At 38.1% G+C, this 24331-nt stretch overlaps 2 protein-coding genes across 4 annotated transcripts in view; both read right to left on the bottom strand.

Moving 5' to 3' along the window:
• LOC111605109 (heparan sulfate 2-O-sulfotransferase pipe) overlaps nucleotides 1-1263 on the bottom strand; it is a 44841-nt gene extending 43578 nt beyond the window's left edge. For all 3 annotated transcript variants that reach the window (XM_030225963.1, XM_023323452.2, XM_023323451.2), the window contains exon 1: nucleotides 939-1263. In XM_030225963.1, the coding sequence (XP_030081823.1) occupies nucleotides 939-1027 (89 nt within the window). In that variant the 5' untranslated portion in view covers nucleotides 1028-1263. The remainder of the gene's footprint in view (nucleotides 1-938) is intronic.
• An 8168-nt stretch (nucleotides 1264-9431) lies between these two features.
• LOC111605108 overlaps nucleotides 9432-24331 on the bottom strand; it is a 68428-nt gene continuing 53528 nt past the window's right edge. Inside the window, exons 10-14 of the mRNA XM_023323450.2 lie at nucleotides 22741-22928; nucleotides 18349-19017; nucleotides 15541-16472; nucleotides 11535-11881; nucleotides 9432-9814 (exon numbers count right to left, since the gene is read on the bottom strand). Of these exons, the coding sequence (XP_023179218.2) occupies nucleotides 9486-9814; nucleotides 11535-11881; nucleotides 15541-16472; nucleotides 18349-19017; nucleotides 22741-22928 (2465 nt within the window). The 3' untranslated portion in view covers nucleotides 9432-9485. The remainder of the gene's footprint in view (nucleotides 9815-11534; nucleotides 11882-15540; nucleotides 16473-18348; nucleotides 19018-22740; nucleotides 22929-24331) is intronic.

The following is a 24331-nucleotide window of genomic DNA, read 5'->3' as shown; positions in this document are numbered from 1 at the left end:
TCCAAGAAAACCCACAACCTCAACAATCAACGCCTTTTTTTGGCTTTTGGCTTTTGGCTTTTCTCAAATACCAATTAGGCCATAACAAGTGTTTGTTCGGTATATCATTAGCTTACATCTAATGCGCTCTCAATTGCAACACATTTGGGTCTTGCCGCAAGTTGCACAACAAGCGGACGCAACCAACGTGGCCAAAACACCTTAACTAATGGCCCGGCCCGGCCCGCTATAGTCCGGGCAGCGCCTAATGAGCGGCCAGCCAGCCAGTCAGCCATCAGTTGAGCGCTTTAAAAGGCAGCCCAGAACCTAAACAAAAACCAATGAAAAGAAAACCAACAAAGAAGTATTGGTAGCTGGTGTGGGGGCTGCTTGAAATACTTGAGTTTGAATTTGACTTTTAGTTTGGGTTTGAGTTTTCGAGGTTTGGCTAACACAAAAAAAATACCAGAAAAAAACACTGGCCCCGTAATAAAATATGACTGCAGAACAATTGAAAACCAACAAACAAGCCGAAAGAAAAAATTTGAGCTGACTTCAAGTTATTTGAAACTGGAGCACGTTAAGAGCATGCTGATTGGATGGCTAATGCAGCGGCAGCGGCAGCTGCAGTTGCAGTCGCTGCCGCTGACCATGAAATGCGTTTTTATACGACTTTTTTTTCACTTGCAATCGGTGCAGATACAAGAAAAAATCGTTTCACTTTTGCTCGACGCCAGTTGAGAAAACCGAAAGTTAACAACTGAGAATCAAGAATTGAGAGCACGTCGAGTCTTATTGGAGTCCAATAAGCAATTATGACCGGTTTGCAATTACATGCTTGAGTCCAATTCGAGCAAGCATGAAAACACATATAAAAAACTTTTACAAGTTTTTTTCTCAATTTAAAAATATTTTTAAAATCGCTTTAATTATTTATGTTTTATTTTTGAAAGACTCACCGCTTAGGATAAGGTATGCGCCTATATTTGAAGGCATTTTCCACATCGCGCAGCTTCATTTTGTATGAACGATCTGCGTTCAGAGACATTTACAACACACACAGGGAAACACACTCAAAGACACACACACACACACGCACACAGAGGCAAAATGTAGTACACTCTCGGCTCAACGTCAAGCAGCTTTTCTAATTATCTTCTTTGACACTGTTACAAGATTACAGTTACTGTAAGTGCTGTAAACTTATTGAGTTGCGTTTAACTGTTAACGGTTAGCTGACAGCCCGGCACGACAGCGGGAGAGAGTCACGTGTGTAGCGCACAACGTTCGCGGCACAACTGAATGTTCCTGTGAGCGTTTGGCCGCCTTTTTGGCCCAACTTCAAATGTTGATCGGCTTTTCTGCAGCTGCGACTGCGGCGTCGCAACGTCGCAGCGTCGACGTTTGCGTCTGCGCTGAGCGCTAGCTACGTTTACCGTTTGTTGTTGCTGCTGCCGCTGTTGCCAGCTGCTTTTACCATTTTCTTTTGCACACTCATTCGATCGGGCATCTCTCTTAGTCGTCCAACATTTGCGCTCTTTAGCTCAGTTACCTCGCCAGTGGCACAATATCTTGGGACGCCACTGTGGGCCATTTGAAGTCTGCATTTTTGTTATTGTCCACAAAGTTTTAATGTTTTTTTACTGCCTGTGCTGGCATCGAAATCCACTTTTTATACAATATTTGGGTCGCTAATATTTACACAGATTGTGAACGTACCAACTACCCAAACAATAAATTGTTACCTGTCACAATTAATAGACGTCACCAGTCTTTGCACAGCTGCTGCTTATGTGAACCTCGCTCAGAATTTCTTCAAATATCTATCTCTCTTCTGGAAACACACAGAAACATACTACACACACATACACATGCCGCTCAATGGACCACAACTTGACCTTTCCGGTTAATGTGATTTCTAATTCTTCTTCCACTTCTTTAAAAATTTAATCTTTGGACATTTGTTAAGCAAAAATCGAAAATTTCTGTATAAATTAATTATGTTTACATTTTCAGTCAGTCTAGCACGTGTGGCTTATAGAGCACATTGACCCTAAGAACAGTGAGCGCTGAAAGAATGCATACAGCGAGCGTTTAAGATATTGATATATATTAACTATTTTGTAATGAAATAGGAAGTTCTTTATAGAATCGCACAATTTGAATATGAATTTGATAATACAGTAAAAACCGCTATAAAAACTTTTTAGCAATCATTTCTCATGTTTCATCTTCTATTACTTATATTTCTATACGACTTTTTTAACTTCTTTTCCTTTCTCTCTTCTAATACCACTCTTGCCTCAAGTCTGTTTTATTTTTAATATTTATAATATATATATTTTTTATATATTTATATATATATATTTTTTTTAATATTTATACTTTTCCGGTTCTTTATTTAATTTAGCAAAACTCTTCAATCATTTTTATATATATTCGCTTACCACTAAAAGTGTACGCATACTTTTACATATCACTGTTCTTATCGTACGCTTTCAAATTGTCATCATTCACTATATGTTTAACTATCTTGACAACTTGTGTATTTACAATTAAAATTTTTACAATTCACTTTATTTCAGTGCGCATACTGTTTCCATCCACTGTTCCATGGAAATAACCTATATAACCTGTTCTAGGCACTGTTACTGTTATTATATACTTGTATTTAGCATGAGAAACTCTCTGCACTTTTATATATCTTTAAGTATTATTACTACATGAGTACGCATACTTTTTGGCAGCACTGTGCCCCTGAATTATCTTACTTATTAAAGGTGTCTAATGTATTTTAATTATTTATTATATAATTATTATTTATTATAAATATATGTGCTTAAATGACTACAACTAGACTGCGCATACTTTTTGTTAAAACTGTTCCATTAAGAACTATCTTTTAAAACTCTTTTTGCTAATAAGTTATTAAAATACTGAAACATTTTCTATTATGAGTGCCTGAATACTTTCGTTAAGCATTGTTTGGCTGCTGTCTACTAATTTCTTTTGCAAAATTCTCTATAAAAAGAGCTTCCCATTATAAGTGCACGCATACTTCTTGCAAGCACTGTTCGGTTGCGATATCTCAGTTTTCATACTGGCGTCTGTCGGCTGTTGGCCAAAAAGTTTACGAATTACTTTTAATTTTTTTCCCATTTCTTTTTATTTTTGTTTATTTTTACTTTTTATTTTAGTAAATCGAACAGCAAAAAATTGATTGTTTCGACTTTTTGCAACAAGCTGAAAATTCATGTAAATTTCTTGATAAAAAAACCGAAAAGCGCGAAGTCAACACAAAATTATACAAAAGCAACAAAAAGACACAAATAAACAAATAGCATAAAAAACATAAATTAATTGCCGTTGTTTATGTTAACGACAATTAGCTGGGATAAGTGAGTGAGAGGCGAGTGGCATGTGTGCGAGCGAGACAGCCCGATTATATAAGACAGATGCAGCATCAATTGAAATCGATTTGCAATCATGAATTGTTTAACGAAATTTCTGTCAGCAGATTGCACAGATTTTTGGTCGAGAAGTGAATTTGAATTGTCATACGCGACAAACCACAATCAACATCATGATGCTGATCATAATGATCATGACGATGGGCCGAACAATGCTCATTTAGAAGCAGCAACTGCAGTTTGTGTCAGGCCTGGGCGCTGCAAAGTGTTCGTTTATCAGCTTGCAATTGTCTGGCAATAAGTTTCTTCTCTACCTAACTGTTGTTCTTGTTGTTGTCAGTGTTGCCAGTGATGTTGTTGTCGCATTGTTGCTGGTTTAACAATTGTGCTGAACGGGCAACTCGATTGTAAACAACTTCAACTGGCCCTCGGCGCAAATACAAATACATTTGTGCACGTTTGTGGACTCAGCAGCAGACACATAACAGCAGCGAGGCGTGCTGCAACAGTTGTTTGTAGAAAAAAGAGTTGGTTATTTAAATTTTAAAATTATAATATATTTAAATAATTAAATTGTTTAAATTAATGCAATAAAATGAAATTAAAAATAGAAATTTAGGTTAACCGAAAATTAGATTAAGCTTGGACAAAATTTAATTTGAGTTATATTATAATTAGTGTATTTAAATATTTTATGAGTTGCTTGTAAAGGTTTCGTATACCTTCATTGACTGGATTATTCAGCAATCACTTCATCAACCACTCCATCAATCTATATTTTCTTTCCATAATGAAACTTTTTGCACTTAGAGCAAAAAGATTTTCTCTCAATTTTTAAAAAATATTTCATTATTTCACACTGGTTTTAAATAATAAAATAAAAATAAAATGTATTTCATTTATAAATAAGTTTAAAAAAATGTATTTCATCTTATATTTAAAATATATATTTTCTTTTTAATTTAATTAAAATAATAATATATTTTATTAATAAATTTAGTAAATAAAAAACTTTTTTTTATAAATATATAAAAAAAAATATTAATCAACAAAAATTTAATTAAAAAAATAATAAAATGATTATTTATAAATTAATTAAAAAATTATATTTTATGTATAATTTAACTAAAATCATTTTATATTTTATTTCTAAATTAACTTCACTTTCAGCTCTCGATTTATCTAGCTTTTAAAAATATTCACCAAGGTTTATTCTTACACCTGTTTAGTTGCATTTAGATTTATTGATAAATTAATGCTTAAAATTATATATCCTCTAAATATATATTTATTTTCGCACATATATATAAGATACATATGCTCTTCAGATACGATTTAGAGCATACTCTTAACTTGCTGTGCCTTTTGGGAACTTGTAGTTTATAGTATTGTAAGCCATGCCTGAAAAAGGTCAATATTATATAAAGATATATTCAATGAGAGCATGGCAATATAGACAATATATAATATACATATAATATATATATATAATATATAATACAGTTGAAATCCGCTGCATATAGGCCCAAAAATGTTAAGCTAATAATAATATAATAATAAATGAGGCTGAACATGACGCAATGTTTTACATATTTTACTCGCAGCTCTCGCAGTTAGGCTTATCAACACCATTTGGTCTAGTCTGCGGGTGATGCAGGTGATGGTCAGGTGGCACAAAAGAGAGTGAGAGAGAGGGAGAAAGTGAATAGTGGAGAGTGAAGTCAGCTGGCGGCAATAAACAGCGCCACAGTTGAGCAAACAGCCACGCCAGATGGCAAGGCGAGTGGGCGTGGAGGTGGGCGTGGCAGATGGGGGAAGGGATGCAGGGCACAATACCTGTGGCTGTTGCTCTGCCTGGCTTATGTGTTATGCGGGTCAACCAACCCAGTTAGAGCCACGCCTCGAGCCTTGGCAGTTGCCTTAACTTTAACACCGTCCTGGCGAGCCTTTCGGCCAGGATGAGTCCAATCAGCGCCTGGAAATAGCCGTGGCCAAAAGCAATTCGAATGAAACAAAGGTTTTTGGTATTTTTAAAATTCTCGTTTAAGTTTGTTTCCTTTTGGTTTTTAATTGTCGTTTTTTGTTTTATATTTTAAATACTCGTTTCATCTATTTGATTCAGTGCGTCATCATTATAAGTTTTTTGTTTTATTTTTTCTCATACTATATCGTACTATTTATACTTATATATTTTCTTTTATATATTTAATATCTTCTTTATTTGTTTCTGTTTCTGTTTTTGTTTATTATACAAGTGAAACTTATGGCATACAACAGAAAATTTATGAGCCCAGTCTTCGGGCGGGGTTTGAATAATGAAAACTATTTTTGAAATATATTTGACAGTTTTTCTCGCTTTTCTGTTTCGACTATTTACACAGCTGCTTTTCACTTCTCGAATATTTTTCATATAAATTATATGCCATGTATTTTATTTACTTTTATTTTAATTTCATTTCGTGCACGTTTCCTCTTATACTTCGTCTTCTTTCATGGATTGAAATCTACTTTAAACACAGTTGGCACGCACAAAAGTCTATGAAGAAACGTGACTGTGACTGTGACTGTGACTTTAATTGTGACTCGGTGAGTCGCTGATTGCAGTGATCTTATTTAAAGTTACTTATTGAATGTTTTGCCAGCATATTTTATATATTTTGTGTATATATTTATGCTTAGGGTGACCAAGTAGGAGTAATAGGAAATTAAATTTGAATGAAACTAAATTTATTTGAGATATAGCTTTGCTTTTAGTTTATATTGAAGCTATAAATATGCCATTCCATGTATAATAACACAGCATACAAATAGCAACCTCAGCTTAGCTTGCAGTGCTTCAAGCGTTAAGCTTCATTTTGAATAGCTCGACAGTCTGATTTTAGCATCTCGAATGTTAGTCTCAAGGCTCTTCCATAAAGTTGACTTTGTCAGCGTAAGCTAAGGAGTTGACGTAGTCTCTAAGAAACCTATCGAGAGCTATAAATTCATATAAGTTTGCCAAATATCGCCCAAAAACTGCTAACTCTGCCTTGCTTCTTTGACACGCAACGCAAAATCTCAATCGAAATTTCGTTAATTTTTTTAAATTATATTCAAATATTTTGCAAGCTCTCAATATTTAATTATTAAATGGCAAATCATATAGCATCTTTATAAAATTAAATATCATAAATAGCTTAAACAGCTGTGGCAGCATAATTAACGAAATTAGCTTCACTCCTGCTTGGTCACCCCAGTTTCGCAATTTGGCCTATGCACCAATTGTTTTTGTAATTGATTTTCCACTTGTATTTTGGCTTATATGTAAATATTGTTTATTCTTACATAAATGTGAGCAAAAATCATAAAAAATTATAAAAACTCTCTCATTAAGTTGTACAAAGTGCGCTTTTTGGCTATTCATTTATGTATTTTATATTGAAAAATAAAATAAAATAAATTGAATTTCCAATTTATTTTTTTACATTTAAATATTTTCATGTATTGAATGCATATTTTTTTTAATTGATTTCTAGTTTTCATTTTATTTTTTTGAAGTTTGTTTTCTATTTTTTTGTGCATTTTTCTTTTAAATAAAGTATTTTTGTCTTAACTTTTAAATGAGTTTCTCATTTCGCTTAGTTATTCTAATTGGAAAAACTGCCAAAAATTTGATTGTTGTTATTATTTGATAGTTTTTTTTATGTATAGGGCTCTATGTAGTATGTCTTAGTGTCTAGAGTACTGCATACAATTGGCATAAATTTACTCTATAATCGTATATCATATACTTCTATATATCTGGGGTGTGGTGTGTGGGGGATTCTTTTATTTTTACAAATTGTTTATGTTAAATGCTAATTTATTTATAATATCATTAGGAATTCGTAGCTACAAATGAAAAGCTAAGTGCAGTCAAATCAGATGCATCTTACATGTATCGAGTCTTGAAAAGTGAACAAAATAATAATAAAAAATTCGAAAATTATTTTATTTAAGCGACTTGAAGACATTTTATGGCAGTTTTGATTTCTTGTGTGATAAATGTGTGTTTTTTTTGTTTTTATTTTGCAGAATCTTAAATATATATTTTTTTATTTAATTGAATAAATTTATAACAATTAAACCACTATGTGATGTCTTCTATTTAGTTGGTGTTCCTATGTGGGTGTGCGTGAGTGTGTGTAGGTGTGTGGGTGTGCCGTATTAAAAAACGCACGTGCTGCTTTCTATTATTTAGACTATGCTATATATAACTATACATACTCATAATATCGTATGATAACTCTGCCTCAGTTTGCCGAATCGAATGCCTTAGTCCTTCTATAGTTATATATACTATATCGTATATATGCCCTACATATATAGTTCAGTATGTGCTTGTCCTGGCTCACAACACTGTCGAGATTTTGCCCTCATCAAATGCAACTAACAGTTATAATAATCGTAACTATTCCTAACTTCTTATATATCCTCCTCTTATACCTTATGCCAGAGTGCATAAAGTTTTATAGAATTTGCTCGCATTTCGCTTCACTTCATCTTTTATACAATTTAATTGTAATTTCTGATCTTCTTTGCCTCGTTTTCCTTCTGCTAATTGTAACTAGTTTGCATTTCTTTCAGTGTGTGCTATGTGCGCTATGCTGAATTTGCCACTGGCTGCCATTTTAAGTATTCGCTTAACCATATATTTAAGGTACCTAACTTACAAATAGTTTTTGCCTTCATTTTGCAGCTTAAACGATAAGTGAACTGAGGCAGCTGCACAGGAGCTCAATGAATATTGTATACGTGTTATAAATGCAAATTAGAATCTCAATTAAATGGAGCCATTTCCCGACTGTTGTAGAGCAAATAAATCTGTTAATATAATTAAATATTTAAAACTCTTTTTAATGTTTTTTTGTTTTTTTTTTCTAATAGATACAACTAAACTAGAAAATATTAATATACATATAATATAAGAATTTATCTGCAATTTTAAATAATTTTATTTTTTGTTTTTGTTTCGGATTATATTTTGTAAAAATATAAAAAAGAAATAAATAATATAATAAATGAAAAAAAAGTAAACATGCTTTGTATTGCAGCTTATTATAATTTTATATTAACTTTTCTTGTTTGCAAAAAAAAAAAAAAATAAAAAATAAAAAATATTAAGAAATATATATGGAAAAATATAATAATAAAAGAAAAGACAAAATAAAAATATATACATTAAGAAACATATATGTATATATATAAAGGCAAAATTAAAATAATAAATTCTAGTGAATAATTTTCTTAACAATTAATAGTACAATATATTTTAAATTATTTAAATATAATAAAAATATCAAATAAATTTTTTAAATCTTTATATATTATTGTTAAATATTTACCAAGTATTTTGAAAAAATGGAAATTAAAAAAAATATGTATAATACTAAATAAAAATATTCAAATAAAATTTCAAGTCAAAAGTGTAAGTCGTCTTTAATAAATATGCAAATCAATTAAAACTTGCTTTCAATCCAGATGTTTGCTTAAAATAATTGTACAATAACTTACGGAAATACTTATAAGTATTTACAGAAATTGCTAGGCAGTGTTTGTTTGTTGAAATCGAAAAGAACATAAGTGTATTTCGTTAAAAACGCAATGCTATACACATAGCTATTCGTATTAGTAATCCTAGGCTTAAGTCTAGACGCACGCACACACACACACAGACACAGACAGACACACACACACACCCATACAGAGCGAGATTCTGTATTTAGGTTTTTCTTTCTGTTTGAAGCGCTTAGAAAAGTTAAGAACTTACAATTTAGCTTTTTTCTTAGTTCTCTTTCTCCCTGTTTGGCTCAATTCTTAAATCCCATTTTGCACTCACTCTTAGCTTTAAAATCTCCATGCCAGCTCCTGCACCGGTCCGGCAATAATCTCCAGTTGCATCTGCTCTCGCTCTAGATCCAGTTCCTGCTCCTGCTCCCTCTCCTGCTCCAGTTTCTGCTCTGGTCAGGCAACGCTTAGGCCTTGCTCCATTTGCTCATACATGCCATAGCCGGCGGCAACATATCACACGGTGGTTTCTCGATCCACATGTATGTACTCGACCGGCTGGAGTGGATGTCAGGACGCTGGATCAATGTAGAGCGCCTCCTTCTTGAAGTCCTTCTTCAGGGTGCCAATGTTGCAGGCAGCTGGCATTGCGTTGCCATTGCCATTGGCGCCGTTCATAAAGCCACCACCACCGACGCCGACGCCGACGCCGCCCTTCTGCACCACCGACTTTTTTCGCTTGCGCATCAGCCCAAACATGCAGAATATCAGGCAGGCAGTCAACGCGGCTGCAATGCAACCCAATGCCGCAAACACGCCGCCGGGCAGCTCCAGCAGCTTGCGCGCCGTGCCGCACTCCTCCTCGGACTCATCGAAGCCGCTGGGACAGTTGTGATGACCTGCAAAACAAGATATATGGAGCATTGATTGAAAAGAAATCTGTGTGGCGGTCGGTCAGGTTACGGGTCTGCCAAATTGAAAGACCCTGCGGCGGCCCAGTGTCACTTGAGTGGTCCCTGGTTGGCCTGCAACTGTGGCTGGGCTGGGAACGGGGACGGGAACGGGGCTAAGCGCTCGGTTGGTTAGCTTGTTTAATGCGCTGCCTTTTTGGTTAAGCAGCTCAGTTGCAGACGCGCCTGGTTGCCCATAAATAATTGAACCTAAAAGGCGACTCCTGCCGCACTGCCTGCACCCTCTCGGCGTCAGCTGCTGCGGCTAAACTTTTGCGAAAGATATTTTTTGGGGCGGCTTTGGTGGACACAACCCGCAGCAACTTGCAACAGCAGCAGCGATGCTTTGTGCAGTTGTCAGAAAACTTTGCCTGATTACAAAAACGTGGCCAGCAGCAGCAGCAGCAGCAGCAGCAGCAGCAGCAGCTTGCAATGAAATTAACAGAGAAGCAACCACAAGTGAAATTTCTGTTGCCTACTCGCAAGCGTCGAGCCTTTGGACAGCAAATGCAACACCAACAGCAACAGCAAATGCATTGGCTGTGGCGCTGGCACTGGCTGTGGCAGTTGCAATGGCCCAACTAGCCCAAAAATCACGTACTCGCAATGCAAACTTATGTTTTGGCGAGGGCTGCTTGCTAAGTTGTCACGTCTTAGTTGAAGTCATGAGAGCAACAGAATTTGTTTCAAATGTTGCAAGCAGATGCATTCAAGGAGTACAGAGATGCTCTTTGAATACATATGGAAGATTGATTTTAATTATAGAACTGAGCTGCAAGGCAAGGCAAATATAATTCCTTAAGTATTTTAGCTAATTTGAAAATATTTGAATATTATTTAAATTCGATTTATTTATCTTAATTGATATATTTACTACTAGAAAAAAATACTAGAATGAGTCTTTCGGGTTTTCATGACTTTATATATACTATATATATAGTATGTATGTGCTTGATCTCCAAGAAGGCTCAAAGAATTTCAATCACATATCAAAGTCATTTGCATTGGCTAGAGCATAATTTTAATTGTGTTATATATTTTTTTATCTTTAAGACATTCTAATATAATTTTATATTTCACTATTTTATAAGCCAATTATATTTTTAATAATAACTCTTTATAAGGAATTTATCTATGAATTTTATTAATTTATGCTTAAATAATTTTTGTCTGCATTTTGCTTATTTTAAAGCCCATTTAATTCCAAGCTATATGCATAAATATATTGAATTAGACTAGTTCATAAGACAACTCTTTCTAATCAAATTAATTTTAAGAACTATTTCGAATATATATAGTCGTCAGAATCAATTGAAGTATATATAATCAGGAATATATGCCAAAGGTAGCCTAACTGAAATGTATCTCTAAGATAACTAAGTCAGACTTGTGCAACTCAAAGCTGTTTATGTTGTAAAAGCAAAAGCCTAAGCATATAGCGCTTCTATAAATTCTATATAAATATATATAAAATCTATAAATAATATATAAAATATATATAAATATAGATATATAATAATAATAATAATAAATATATAAAATATTTCCCTAATGATTTACCTTAGCTAATTAATATTAGCAATTGTCATGAGCTCAGCTAAAGCTTTTGCTTTGCAGTCCCCACTCTATATGGCTTACTTGTGTGGCAACCCACGGGATCGTTACTTACCATCACACCACAGGCTGGCTGCTATGCATGCATCAATTTCGGGGCATTTGTACTCGCAATCCGACTCCTTGGGATAGAAACCAAATTCGTTCAGCGTTTCATTAGCTGCTGCGCTAGTCCCAACGTTTCCAGTGCCAGCAACGCCAGCGCTGCCAGTGCCCACAACGGCACCACCACCACCACCAGCACTGTTGCTGGGTGGTGCGGCCAAGCCCGTGGTTACGCTTGCATTCACATGCAGGTCCAATTGCTGCAGCAACGCATTCTTGGTGCGATGTATCTCCAGCCATGTGAAGGCTATGTCACCGGGCTCCTTGAGGATGGGCTCCAGCACCAGGCTGATGGGTCTGCAAGTAGAGAAGTGAGTGCAAAACGTAAGTAAAGTAAAGTTGTAAACCTCCTCGAAACTCGCTGCCCTGCGGCTGTCATGCAGCTGCTCGCCATGCTCCACATAACTTTGAGGCAAGTTGTTGGCTGCGTAACGTAAGGAATACCCTTAGTCGGCTATTCCTTTGCCCGTCAGTTGCTCCTCAAGTGCAACTAATTACGCGCAACTCTCTCCAGTTGCCATAGACAAAATACTCGTCTATTATTCACTGCGCTGCGACTGCCTTCTAAGTGGGCCAAGCCGAAGGACGCCAAAGACGATGATTTCGCCATTAACATTAGCGCATTTAATGCTTTCGAGTGCAGAATAAAGCCAAAGCTGCAATAATATTTAAATTGCCTTGACTTGAGTGGCTAAAATAAGCCAAGAGTGGCAATTGGCTCAAGTCTCAAGAGCAGACAGCAATCAATCAATTTATTTTCGTATATTTTCAGCTAATTTTCTCGTGCTATAATGAGATCTAAATATAGCTCGATTTGGTGAGTGGAAACATATATCAAACTGAGCTGAAACCCTTGCTAAAGAGAGGTCTGCTTGAAATGGCACCTAGTGGTCATAATCTTGCCACATAATCAAGTTAATGCCTTAAGCAAAGCTGCGATATCTAGCGAAGCAGCACAATTGCTTCCTGTGGCAACTACAGCTGTGGACTCAAGAAGTAAGTGTATGCGGCATATGTTAGAGATAGCTATTATAAATACAATTAGTGCAAAGCTACAACACTTACTTTTGCTTAAATGTTTAATTTTGCAGCATACTTAAACAGCAAATATATTTTAGACACAACAACTATTTGCAACTGATTTAAGCCACTGCGAAAAACTGGCCATGCCACGTTGATCCTATCTATAAGCTTTGCATTAGCTTTGCCACTCAAATACTTGCATTTAATTGCCGTATCAAATCCGAACTGCAGCAACATTTCAAATGCATTTTAACTCATGCAAAAAAAAAAGAAGTGAAAACGTTTCAGGAGACTGCATAAAACTCATTCATGGTCTAAGCGCTGTCAGCTAAAAAACTGTGGACGCGGCTTAAATGTTAATAGATCAATGGATGAGCTGAACTGTATTTGAGTTGTTTAACTTTGCGTATATAACTATAAAATATACAACTTTACCTGATTTCGCAATGGGCTATAGCTATATCTATTTGATCTTGGAGTCTAAACTCAAGTCTCTTGCACTTTAACTAATATCATTTGTGGCATACCACATTTAGTATTAGATACACACTTTGTGGACGTATCGGTAAGATCTTAACATTTTAGCTGATGAAGTCACCCAAGAGAGATGAACGGACGGAGGGAAGGACAGACAGACTAATGGATGGAGGGACGGAAGCACGAACGGGCGAACGAACGGACAGGCGGAGGGACGAAGGGACATATAAATGAAAGGGCGGACGGACGAACGGACGGACGACGAACGGATCGTTCGACGGACTTTCGGACGTACAGAAGGACGGACGGAGGGATGGAGGAACGAACGGACAAACAGAAAAACAGACGGATAGACGGACGAACGGGCAGATGGGCTGACGGATGGACGGAGAACTAAGGGGCATATGGATGGAGGGACGGACAAACGGACGAACAAACGAACGAACGGACTTTCGGATGGAGAGAAGGACGGGCGGAGGCACGAAGAGACGAACGGACAAACAGAAAGAGAGACGGATAGACGGACGAACGTGCAGACGGACGGACGGATGAACGAACGGACGAACAAACGAACCAAGAGGCTTTCCGACAAACAGAAGGACGGACGGAGGGATAAAAGGACAAACAGAAAGGCAGACAGATTGACGGACGAACAGACAGAAATACGAACGGACGGAAGGACAGACAGCACATTGCGCACATTACTCAAAGCCAATATACTCACTTCGGCTCATGAACGAGCATAAAAAGCACAAAAATTGTATAATAAACGCATGCAGGAAATATTTGCGAGCCACTTTAAACGCAAATGGCTTTTAATGATATGCGCAGGTGAGCTTTGCCCGCTCGACCATTAGTTCTCAGTCAAAGTGTGTGCATGCATATAAAGCATTTTAGGCAAAGCCTCTCAAAGTTTAGTACATTTGGTACTTCTTTTATTTATGTTGTTGTTCGGCCACAAACTAATTGCAATTTAAGAACTGCTCGACCAGCGTGCTCTCAATTTGCTGAACCCTCGAATTCGTTGGAAGCTCTTATGAGCTAGCATCTGAAAAAAAAGGCTGCTTAAAAATGCAATAACAGGAAATGGCTACAGCGGCTACAACAAAACACAGGAAATTGAGCACAAAGAAGGCTAAAAGAAACCATTCAGGCAAACAAACATGGCCGACAGACACACACACACACACACACAGAGAGCTCGTTGAAAAGCATGCAAAAATATTCATTTGGGCTGTGGGGCGGGGCGCAGTGAGCTCTGTGGCAATTTATGTTCAAGGTGCGTGCCACGAGAATGAACTCGACTTTGGTCAGTTTTGTGCTGCTGCTGCCCCAAACGTGTTGCCATTCAATTTTATGTGCAACTGCAGCTCAAATTTGTCGCCAACCATAAAAAAAGTGGAGAGAAGTGTAAAAAAAACATATAAAACATGCAGCATGGCCATGTGGAAACATATTTTTACGACACCCCAAAGGGTAATTGGCAGTGTCCAGCCTCCGGCTACGGCTACGGATCTGCCCACTAATGAGCGTGTCGAGCCTTTTAGATAATTAATCGAGCGCTTTGCAACTCACTCGCTAAAAGCCACAATGATAGTCGATGAAAATGGCGAGCTTTGAAAGTGCGTAAAAGCTTTAAGAGCAGCAAATAAGGTTAAAGGCTTGAAGAGGATTTTCAGGCAATAAAAACATTTTTTTTTAATATAATGGCAGCTTTGAAAGCGCCTGGAATAATACAAAATGCGGTTATAAGCTTGAGTGAAGCTATAGATATGACAATTATTTGATGACATTTAAAAAAGCTTTGGAAAAAAGCTTTAATGCAGTTAAATGCTAAGCGAGAAGCTTAAGTTGTAAAAGCAGAATAGTTATCTAAAAATAAGATTTGAAAGCTGATTAAAGCTTATTAAAAATAAACAAAATTCAGTTGAAAGCTAGGCAAGAACGGAATGGCCTAAAGGCGACTTGAATATTTGATAGATATTGGATATTTCTTTTTAAATTTTAAGACGTTTCGTTTATTAAAAAAAATTATTAGTATTGATTTCTTATTTACAAAAAGCTTGGAAAGCAAAGAAATTTTTTAAATAAAGTGAATATTGTTAAAGGCTAAAAGCGTAAGCCATTAAAGAAGTTAAATAATGTAAAATGAAATAAAGCATTGGCGGAGCTTTAAAGCTTTTGGAAGCTCGAGTTATATAAATGAACTTTATTAATAGCAGAAGGCATAGAAGATGATTCTTTATGTTTCTGAAGGTAAATGCTTGGCAAACTTTAAAAGGGGCCTTAGTCAAAAGCACATTAAAGCTTTAAGCTCATGTAATTGAAGCCAAAGTTGCTTGTCAAGTTTCAAGCGGCAACTTCGATTCATTGTAAAGACCCAAAAGCAGAAAAATGTTTGCTGGAAGCAACTGAATACATTTGATATAGATTTGAGCTGTTGTCATTCCACTTACTTGTTCATAAATAATGGCTGCCCATTGGTCCAGTCCTCGGAGAATATGTGCAGGGACGTTGGCCGCGGCCCGCTCTGGGCGGGGCAGATGACGCGCATGGGCTTCAGAGGACGGCCCGAGTAGACCATCAGACGGTTTTTGGTATGACAGCGCATGGCGTCCTCTGAGGTGGGATCGACGGGCAGATAGGCGCCCCAGGTTTGCACGAACAGCGAACGCTCCGACGACTGGGCCTCGATGTACCAGGCCAAGCCCTCGCAGCTGGCGTCCTGTGTCTTCAGCGGATATTTGAGCTCGTCCTCGCCGCCGGCGCCTTTTAGCTTCAGCTGTTTGCGGCAGTCGGGCTGCCGCTTGAACTCATACGAGGCCGAGAAGAAGACGTCGGCAAAGTCTTCGGAAATGTTGAGACGCGTCACCGTAAAGGTCAGCTCCATGATGCGCGAGTGCGAGACAAAGGTCAACGGCGCATTGCTGTAGAGGGCGCTCGAATTGTCACAGAAGCAGCCCAGCTGGATTTTGACATCTCGAAAGGGCACATCGTAGAGGCGCAGCTCCGTGATGCGACCCTCGGGATCCAGTTGATTGCAGCGCGGTCGGCCCGTATGCAGATCCGAGTCGGTGGTGCAGGCGGTGCCCTCGCCAAAGGAAACGTTGTGCAGCACCAGCTTCACACGCTCCGAGGTGCCCGCCTCGAAACGGTACAGACAGGTGATGTTCTTGGCGCCGCCCCTGCCATAGAGGAACACGTTCCGCGGCACCTGAATGTTGCCCTTGCGCTTGCGGAAGACACGTGAGCAGAGCGGCGGCACTGGATCCTCGCCGCGTCGTCCCGGCCACGTCTCGCCGCCCTGTTCCGTGTCCACAAACTCGTAGTTCAGTGCAAATTGAGCGGGAAAGAGGGCGGTGCCCGTGTGCGTGTGGAATTCCAGTTTCTGCAAATACCAGAGCGAAGGACAAAATTAGTGTGCGAAGTGTGCACTGAGCGAAAAGAACGAGCAACTACTCGAGGCGCGGCGAAAACAAGAAGTTTCGCTGACAAAAGTTTTATTTACTTTTGCAATGACCCAAATATTCTTGATTTCTTGATTTGAGCTTGTTAGCCTGTGCCTGATTTTCGCTCAGTGTAGCGCGGCGTCTCTTCAATTTGGCGTCAAAATATTTGCAGTTCATATTTGCGACATTCAAAAAGGCTAAGCAAGCTTATTGCGGTGGTCGCCCTCTATTTGCTAGGCTCGTCGTTAGAGCCGACTGTGTCCCTAGCCACGCCCCTGCTGGTGTGTGCTTTGGCGAATTTGAATTTTGCCAGCAGTCAAAGAAGCCGCCGCGGGCAAACTGGATTCGTTTTGGCTTCGTTTGTCGCCTGTCGCCCTCGCCCCTCGCCCCACGCCCCACGCCCCTTGTCGTTATTTGTGCACGTCTGGCGATGCACTCGAGTGTTTAATTTGATTAATTTTGTCAAGTTTTAAGCAAATACAAATTTGCACTGTGCCAAATTTCGTTGCCAGGTAATTGTTGAGGGAGGCAGCGCAACTGCAGCTGACTGTTTAGTGGCATGAAATACAATAAACTCGAGGCGCTTTTTATTTTCTTTTCTCTTCGTTTCATTTTGTTTTTTTTTTATTTAATTTTTTTCGTTTTGTGTTTTGCTAAGTTCAACAAATTGTATGTTTTTTTTTTCGTTTCGTCTTGCCAAAGTAAACAATGAAATTTCCAAGCCAATGCCCGAGAGCAGGCTACATTTTTACGGACTCTCATTTGCCTGCTGACACAAGTGTTGCATAATTTCGGCTTTAAGGTTAACGTCTCGAAATTACTGAAGCATATCTTGAGGATGCTTGAAGCACGTATTCAAGCTAGATATTTATTTGTACGTGAGCAGTTATGGCATTGTTAGAGAAATCTGTGCTTGCTTTGTAAGGCCTGTGCTTTAAATCGCAACTGAGTTCGTTTACCAACACTGCAATTCATAAAGTATCTAAGGAAGTTGTTGCTGACATATTCATGAGACTGAAACGTAATTTATTTCGAATTATGGTAATATATTTGAAAGTTATATGAATAGAATTTTTGGTTCTTATTTTTTTCTGACTTAGTTAAAAGTCAATTATTATAAATATCATTATAATTTATATATTTTTGAATATTTCCAATTTAGAAAATAAATGATTTTCTAGCTGATGTGATGCTTTTTGCAATTAAGAAATAAATATTAAATTAAACAATTTAATTATTGAATTAATATATAATAATATCTAATATTATATATAATAATATATATATTATATATATATTAAATTGTTAGCTTTTAAAGGTGTTTAAATAACAGCAAATTTTCATCAAATTAAAAAAATTATATTACGAATATTTATTTATTTAAATATGCTTTTCTAAATATTAGGCGTCGAAATACTGTGCTCTAAAGCAAGGAGCAACGCCAACTCCCTCAAGACCTACCAGACCGTGGCTACCCCCACAATATATCAAATACTACCAAACACCTTGCCTGCACTCACACTCCTAAGCAATGTGTTTGTTATCATCTATAGCTCTAAGAAAATATATTAATTAATGTCAATTAATGTCAACTTAATCTTAAGTTGCCTAAAAGGTAGCAGAAAACTCATGTTAAAATTTCAACAATTAAAAAACTTATTCCCAAAAGTAGAATCAATAAATCTATACCGAAAAAATCTTTTAATTTAGATTAATTAATTAAAATTCCTTTGACATAAATAAATTAAAATTTCTCTACTTTTCTCAACAATTTTCACAACAATTATTATTTAAATATAGTTTAAGCGAACTTACCAAATCTCGCCCAGTGCTCACATAGCTCTCCAAAGGACTGCAGGGACGCTGCTTGTTGCCGCCCATCAGAGCGCTGCTGCCGCTGACGCCGCTGCCGATGGCCGTGTGATCACAGAGCTTGGGCGTCTCGTAGTCGTAGATCTCCAGCATGAGACGTCGCTTGCCCTTGGTGCTCATTAGTGAAACGGAGCTCTGGCTATTTTTGTCAGAGCTGAGAACGGCTGCCGCAGAGGCGCCGCTGCCATCGCGGCCTGACTTTCCAGATGATATATAATTGAGGCTGTCCTTAATGCCGCCCAATTGTTTGCCTGCGGCAGCTCCTCCGCCGGACGCACCACCTCCAGCTGCACCACCCTGATAGCCGCTGTACTTGTTCTCCTGGTTAAACACACTCGACTGTGTCGGCCCATAGATGTATGTGTCGACCGGATTCCAGGCATTGTCAATGTTGACGCGCAAATTGCGATTCAGTTTCGGATTGCTGGCGCTGTAGTAGTAGCTGCCATAGTTGCTCTGATTCAGCAGCGTTGGCTTGCCCCCATCTGCCGAGGATGCCACCGGCGGCGGTGGTGGCGGCTGTCCTGTGGTTACGCTCGTCGATTTGATGGGCAAATACGTGCCGTAGCTGTCCCACATGCGCAAACGTGTTATCCACGGGGGCAGATCGCTCTGTAAAGTGTTAAACATGTTAATAGCACACGAAATGTTAAAGTTAACAGTGCTCTCTACTAAAGTCTTATAAAAAAAACAGACAACTTTTCAACGCTAAACCCATTATGCTCAGCTTTCATTTTATCTTCACGCATATTTTTTTCCGCTTTGCCTCGCTCTCTCTCTCTCCCTCCCTCTCCATCACTAACTGTACTCTGCTGCCCTCTGTGCGTTTGTTTTGCTAGTGTTAGTTTGTGTCTGTTTGTCTTGTTGTCGGCTAGCTCGCATTCCGTTAGTGCTAACAATTCCTGCTCTCCGCCGCCCTGTGTCGCCCTTCACTCAACATGTTTGTCATATGTCACATATTCAAACAGCGGCAATGAGAGTCAGTTGCAAGTGTGAGATATTTGTCTTTTACGATTTGTCACTGCTGTTGTCATGTTTTCATGTTGTTTTTGCGCCTCTTCTTCTTCGTCATCTCCTTCAGCTACTTCATTTGCTTTGCTCTGTTTCTGTTTCATCTTCTTCTCCATCTCCGGCAGGCTGTTTGCAGGCATTAAATATTTTCACTAGACGCCTGTTGGAAATGTTTTCCTTTTCGTGTCTAGGCAGTGATTATTGTTGACTGTGTTAATAATGAAAAGACAGTTACAAACAGCTGTGGCTTATGTCAGGCAAAACCGGCAAAAACAAAAAAAAAAAACTTTTAGTATCTGAAGCAGAATACAGCAAGCAGCTTTGCCTAAGCAGATTTAAACGGATTGGCCTTTTGGTGTTTAATATTTTAATTTTTTAATTCTACGTAAATATTTTTATTTTTTGCTTAATTTTATTGACTTTTTTCATTTTGAAATTTTTTTTTAGTTTTCTGTGGCTTTTTTTACTCTTTTTTACTATTTACCTTGAACTTGTTGAAAGCTCCTGGGAAATGTGCTTCAACTTTCGAGCTTATGCAAGAATTTTCAACTGCCACTCTATACACATTGCCACCTGCCTGCTGCCACCTGCTCAACCTCATTTTTAGCCATGACAGTTTAAAGCAGACTTGTAAAGCTGTTAAGTGCCTTCAAATTGGAGTTTCTGTAAGCCTAAGTCTTGTCGCGTTTCCAACTGGGGTGCCTGCTCTGTCCCTCTCTCTTGTCCTATATTTAGCACTCACTCTTCGCTGCTACGCAGTTCTTCAGAGTTGAGGGGATTGTGGCGTTCGCGAAACGTCACCATTTGTATGTTTGGCTCTCATAAATGTCGCACTGTTATTTTCATTTTTTTTATTTCAGCATTGTTTTGCAATTGCCCAATGTTTTTAGCTCGCTTCTGGAGCTCTCTATCTCTCCCTTTCTCTCTTTTTGTATTTCATGTTTTTTGTTTGGAGTTTTAACTTTGCTTCTTAATTTAAAAAGTTTTCTAGCATTTTTTTCTGTTGTGCAAATTCCCTTCAATTTCGCATCTACCCACGTACCAGCAGTGTCAGCCCTGCTCTTCTCTCTTCACTTTCTCTCTCCCTCTCTCTCGTCTTTTGCTTCAAGTGTTGATTGTCGTTGTTGTTATTGTAGCTGTTATACCTGCTGTTTGTTTTTGTCGCTTTTGTTGCTGTTACAAAATTCATGAACTGTTTTTGCTGCCGCTGCTGCTGCTGTTGCTGCTGTTCCCCCTGTTTTATTTTACACACATATTTTTGTTCTGTCACTTTTTATTGTTCCACTGGCCGAGTGGGGAGTGGGTAGAAATTATGGAGCCACGAGCTGTGAGTGTGTGAGAGAGAGGGAGGGGAAGGGGCGACAGTTACTTTGCAGTTGTTTTCATACGTTGCTGGCAGCTTTTCATTTTTTACAATTTAAAGTGTAGGTGAGGCAACTGCAATTGACACGGACACTGCATCCAGCAGCGACTAAAACAAGGATGCGAGCATTTGTTGTCGCCAATCCTTGAAGTGGCAGCGGGCGAGCTCCAGCAGTTCACGTTTCTCTTTCTTCTTTGCTTTTGGCATTGCCAAAACAAGTGCGCAGAGCTTAACGAACAGCTGATGAGCTCTCATTTTTTTCCAGGTGTCTCTGCATTGGGATTTTCCAAATTAATTGGCAGTAAATTCAAGTGCCAACAAATTCCTCAAGTGCTTGAAAACGCTGTTACCAAAACAACAAAATTAGACGCTGCCTCTTTCGGGCGTCTAGACACAAAAAGAGACCTTGAAAAAGTTGCGCAACTTGAAGCGATTTATAGCCACGTTCAAGACAGACAGGTGGAGTTTGCTTAATAGACGATTGCAGGTTCTCACATACGACGAGAAGAGGCGGGGAAGAAGAGGAGTGCTTTATTAAAGCCAACTCAATTATAATGAAGAGCTCGAGCTGATTCCTTAAATGCTTTTCAAGTTTAAGCTAATAGGCTTAACAGCTGTGCTGCTAACATCGTAAAGGCATGTTAAGTGCATGTAAGCTGTCACTGTTATTAACAGTGCGACTCTGTGTTGTATTCTGAAAACAGACTTAGTATGCAGATGCAAAAGTGTATAGCATGCCTTTAGTTGATGCCTTAAATGCCTTTTCTTGTTAAGTTCAATTGGCTTAGCAGCTTTATTGCTAACACTTTTAAGACCTGCTAAGTAAGTGTTCTACTATAATACATGATTTAGATGTTAGAAGTTATATATTTTACTGCGGTTACAGTTTGTGTAATACTTGCAGGCTGCTCACTGTTATATTCCAGCTTATAACTACTTAAGCTATATATCTGTTAAGCTTGTGTTATATTCAGCTGTTATTTAGTTAACGGTAGATGTTAGTGTTTTAGAAAAGCTTAAGCTGTTTATCTGTGAAGCTCAGCTTATGTTATCTTCAGCTGTTATTTAGTTAACATTCAATGTTATATTCCAGCTTTTAAGAGCAGATTAAGATACATCTCTGTTTAACTCTGCTTATATTATCCTCGGCTGTTATTGAGGGAACAAACCAAGTTATTTGCCCTAAAAAAGCATTTTCTTGTTTATTGCCGACCCTTTGACCCACTCATCAACGCACTGACTACTCCATTTGTGTCCGTTTTTTATGCTCTACGCCAAGCAGCTGTTATATATGCGAATAGTTTGTACCTTGACACAATTTACAGGCTGTTAGACAGCCGGCAAGAGCGCACATTAAAAATGCGCTCAACACCCGAGTGACAGAAGGTGTTGCCATTGCTGTTGTTGCTGCTGTTGTCGTTGTTGTTGCTTCAACTACTCGCCACAGTTGTTGCATTGTTGTTGCTGGCGTCGCATTTTGGCGCAGTTTCACTTGGCCTCAGGGTTGACTTTAGTATTTAGACTTAAAACGAAATGTCAAAATCCTTACGCCAACATCAGGGAGTCCTTACTCTATTACAAGCTGCCATAGGTGTAACTGTGACTGCTTGTGTGTGTTTCTATTCACACGAGCGGCAACATTTTAATTGGGTGAGAAGACAAAGTGTCGCTCGACTGGCACTAATAGCATATATAGAAATCAAGACAATAGTCAAGTGGATCTGGCTCTGGGCGTTGAAAGTGCGCGCGCGACGCGACGCGTTTAAGCATACAATGTAAACAGCTCGGATACTTCAGCTGCTGCAGCCAGTGCAGCTAGTGCAGCCAGTGGAGCTCCTGGAGCTGCTCCTCCCACAGCTAACATACATTTTATGCATTTATGCAAACTGTAACGGGCCCAACCCAAATTTCAATTGCGGGCGCGCAACGTGCAACGCGCCTTCTCAAACGTTTTCACTCACCCGTCCCAGCGTATTGTTGTCGTGTATCGCCTGCTGCAGTATCTGCAGATTGTAGCTGGTGAACGATAACCAAATCAGGTCACCAGGATATCCGTGAAAGTGGTACGTGCATGTTGTGTTCGGCGGAAGCGTGTGACGCGGACTCACAATGCGTCCCATGCGGCCGCGACGTGAGAATAGAACATCATCTGCAATAAGCGGGAGAGAGCGAGATGGTTATATGGTTAGATATGCTGAGTGGGAGCGTGATAAATAGAGATTATGATGTGCATATGTGCATGTAAGTATAACAGCTTCCATATACATACATACACATGTAAATGTGTGCGTGTGTGAGTGTGTGTGGCTTATACTGCCAACTCACGACCGTATCTCTTCTCATTTCTTTTTTTAATATACTCTAAGAATGTTGTGTGACAAGAGGCTTACATGCGATTTAGGTTAATTTACACTGTGCTCGCAGATAGTCATTTTAACCCCGCTGCCCCCCTCCCATACTCCCACCTACATCAATGTAATATGTATAAAAAAACCACTTTGCCAAAGGCGAGAATATATAACAAAGTCAATAAAATATCTTATAGGACTGATTAAAGTCTATGAACGTGGAGGCACTTAAAGGCAGAGTTTGCTTGAGATATCAAAGAAAGCAAAGTAAAGTATGAAAGTCACAGCAGAGAAACTATTAAAAGTTGTTTGTGTTAAGAGATTATCTTTTTATTTTTATGCGAGGGTAGTGCGAAAGATATTGTGTCTAGTTATGAGGCATGTGCAATTTAGAACATGTGCAATACCTAAATTCACTGTAGACTATAAAGCAGAAGCTGCATAATGTAGTTAAATAAAATTATTTTGTATAATACAATTTATTTTTATAACAAAAATGGAGCACATTAATTAAAAAATATAATTGTTGTAGATATAAAAAAATAAGAAATAATTATAATATTTTTTTATATTTTATTATTTTTTTATTTTTTACTCTCTCTTAACATATATGAGATACACTGTTAAGTTAACATACAGGCGTATAAGAGTGTGTGGCTTTACTCTGCTTAGCATGCTATTATATACATTAATTTAAAATAAGCCTTAAGTGAGCGTAAGACAAAGATAGCTGTTGCTGAACGTAGTGGCGTGTGTAGTCAGGTGCGAGTGAGATGGTCAGTGTACGAAGAAATGGAGAAAGGAAGGTGGACAAGCTGACTCAATACGTATCAGGCGTATAACAGTTTGACGTCTGTAAGCTACTACAATAACACTATTATCTATAAAATCTGTATTTAATACCAGCATTAAAGGCAGAATTTTCGAACAAGTTACTTAATTTGCTGGCTTTGATAAATAAGATAATTTCATAACACAAATCATAGATGAATTTATTAAACTACTTACGGTAATTTGTCGAATATTCATTTTCAGTTAAACTTCAAGTTATCAGCATTAAGTGAACAATTTGTTATTGTTAAATTTGAAACAAGTCCTTTGAAATGTTAGCATTTGATGCGAGCTTGTTGTGGTACTTGCTAGATTAGCCTCGGGCCATATTTGTATCTTGTATAAATATGTTGCAGCTGTTCGAAATAGCTGC

Source organism: Drosophila hydei, unplaced genomic scaffold (genome assembly GCF_003285905.1).
Source record: "Drosophila hydei strain 15085-1641.00,03,60 unplaced genomic scaffold, DhydRS2 tig00000001-arrow-pilon, whole genome shotgun sequence".
NCBI classification, from domain to species: Eukaryota; Metazoa; Arthropoda; class Insecta; order Diptera; family Drosophilidae; genus Drosophila; species Drosophila hydei.
This window is presented reverse-complemented; position numbering and strand designations above follow the sequence as displayed.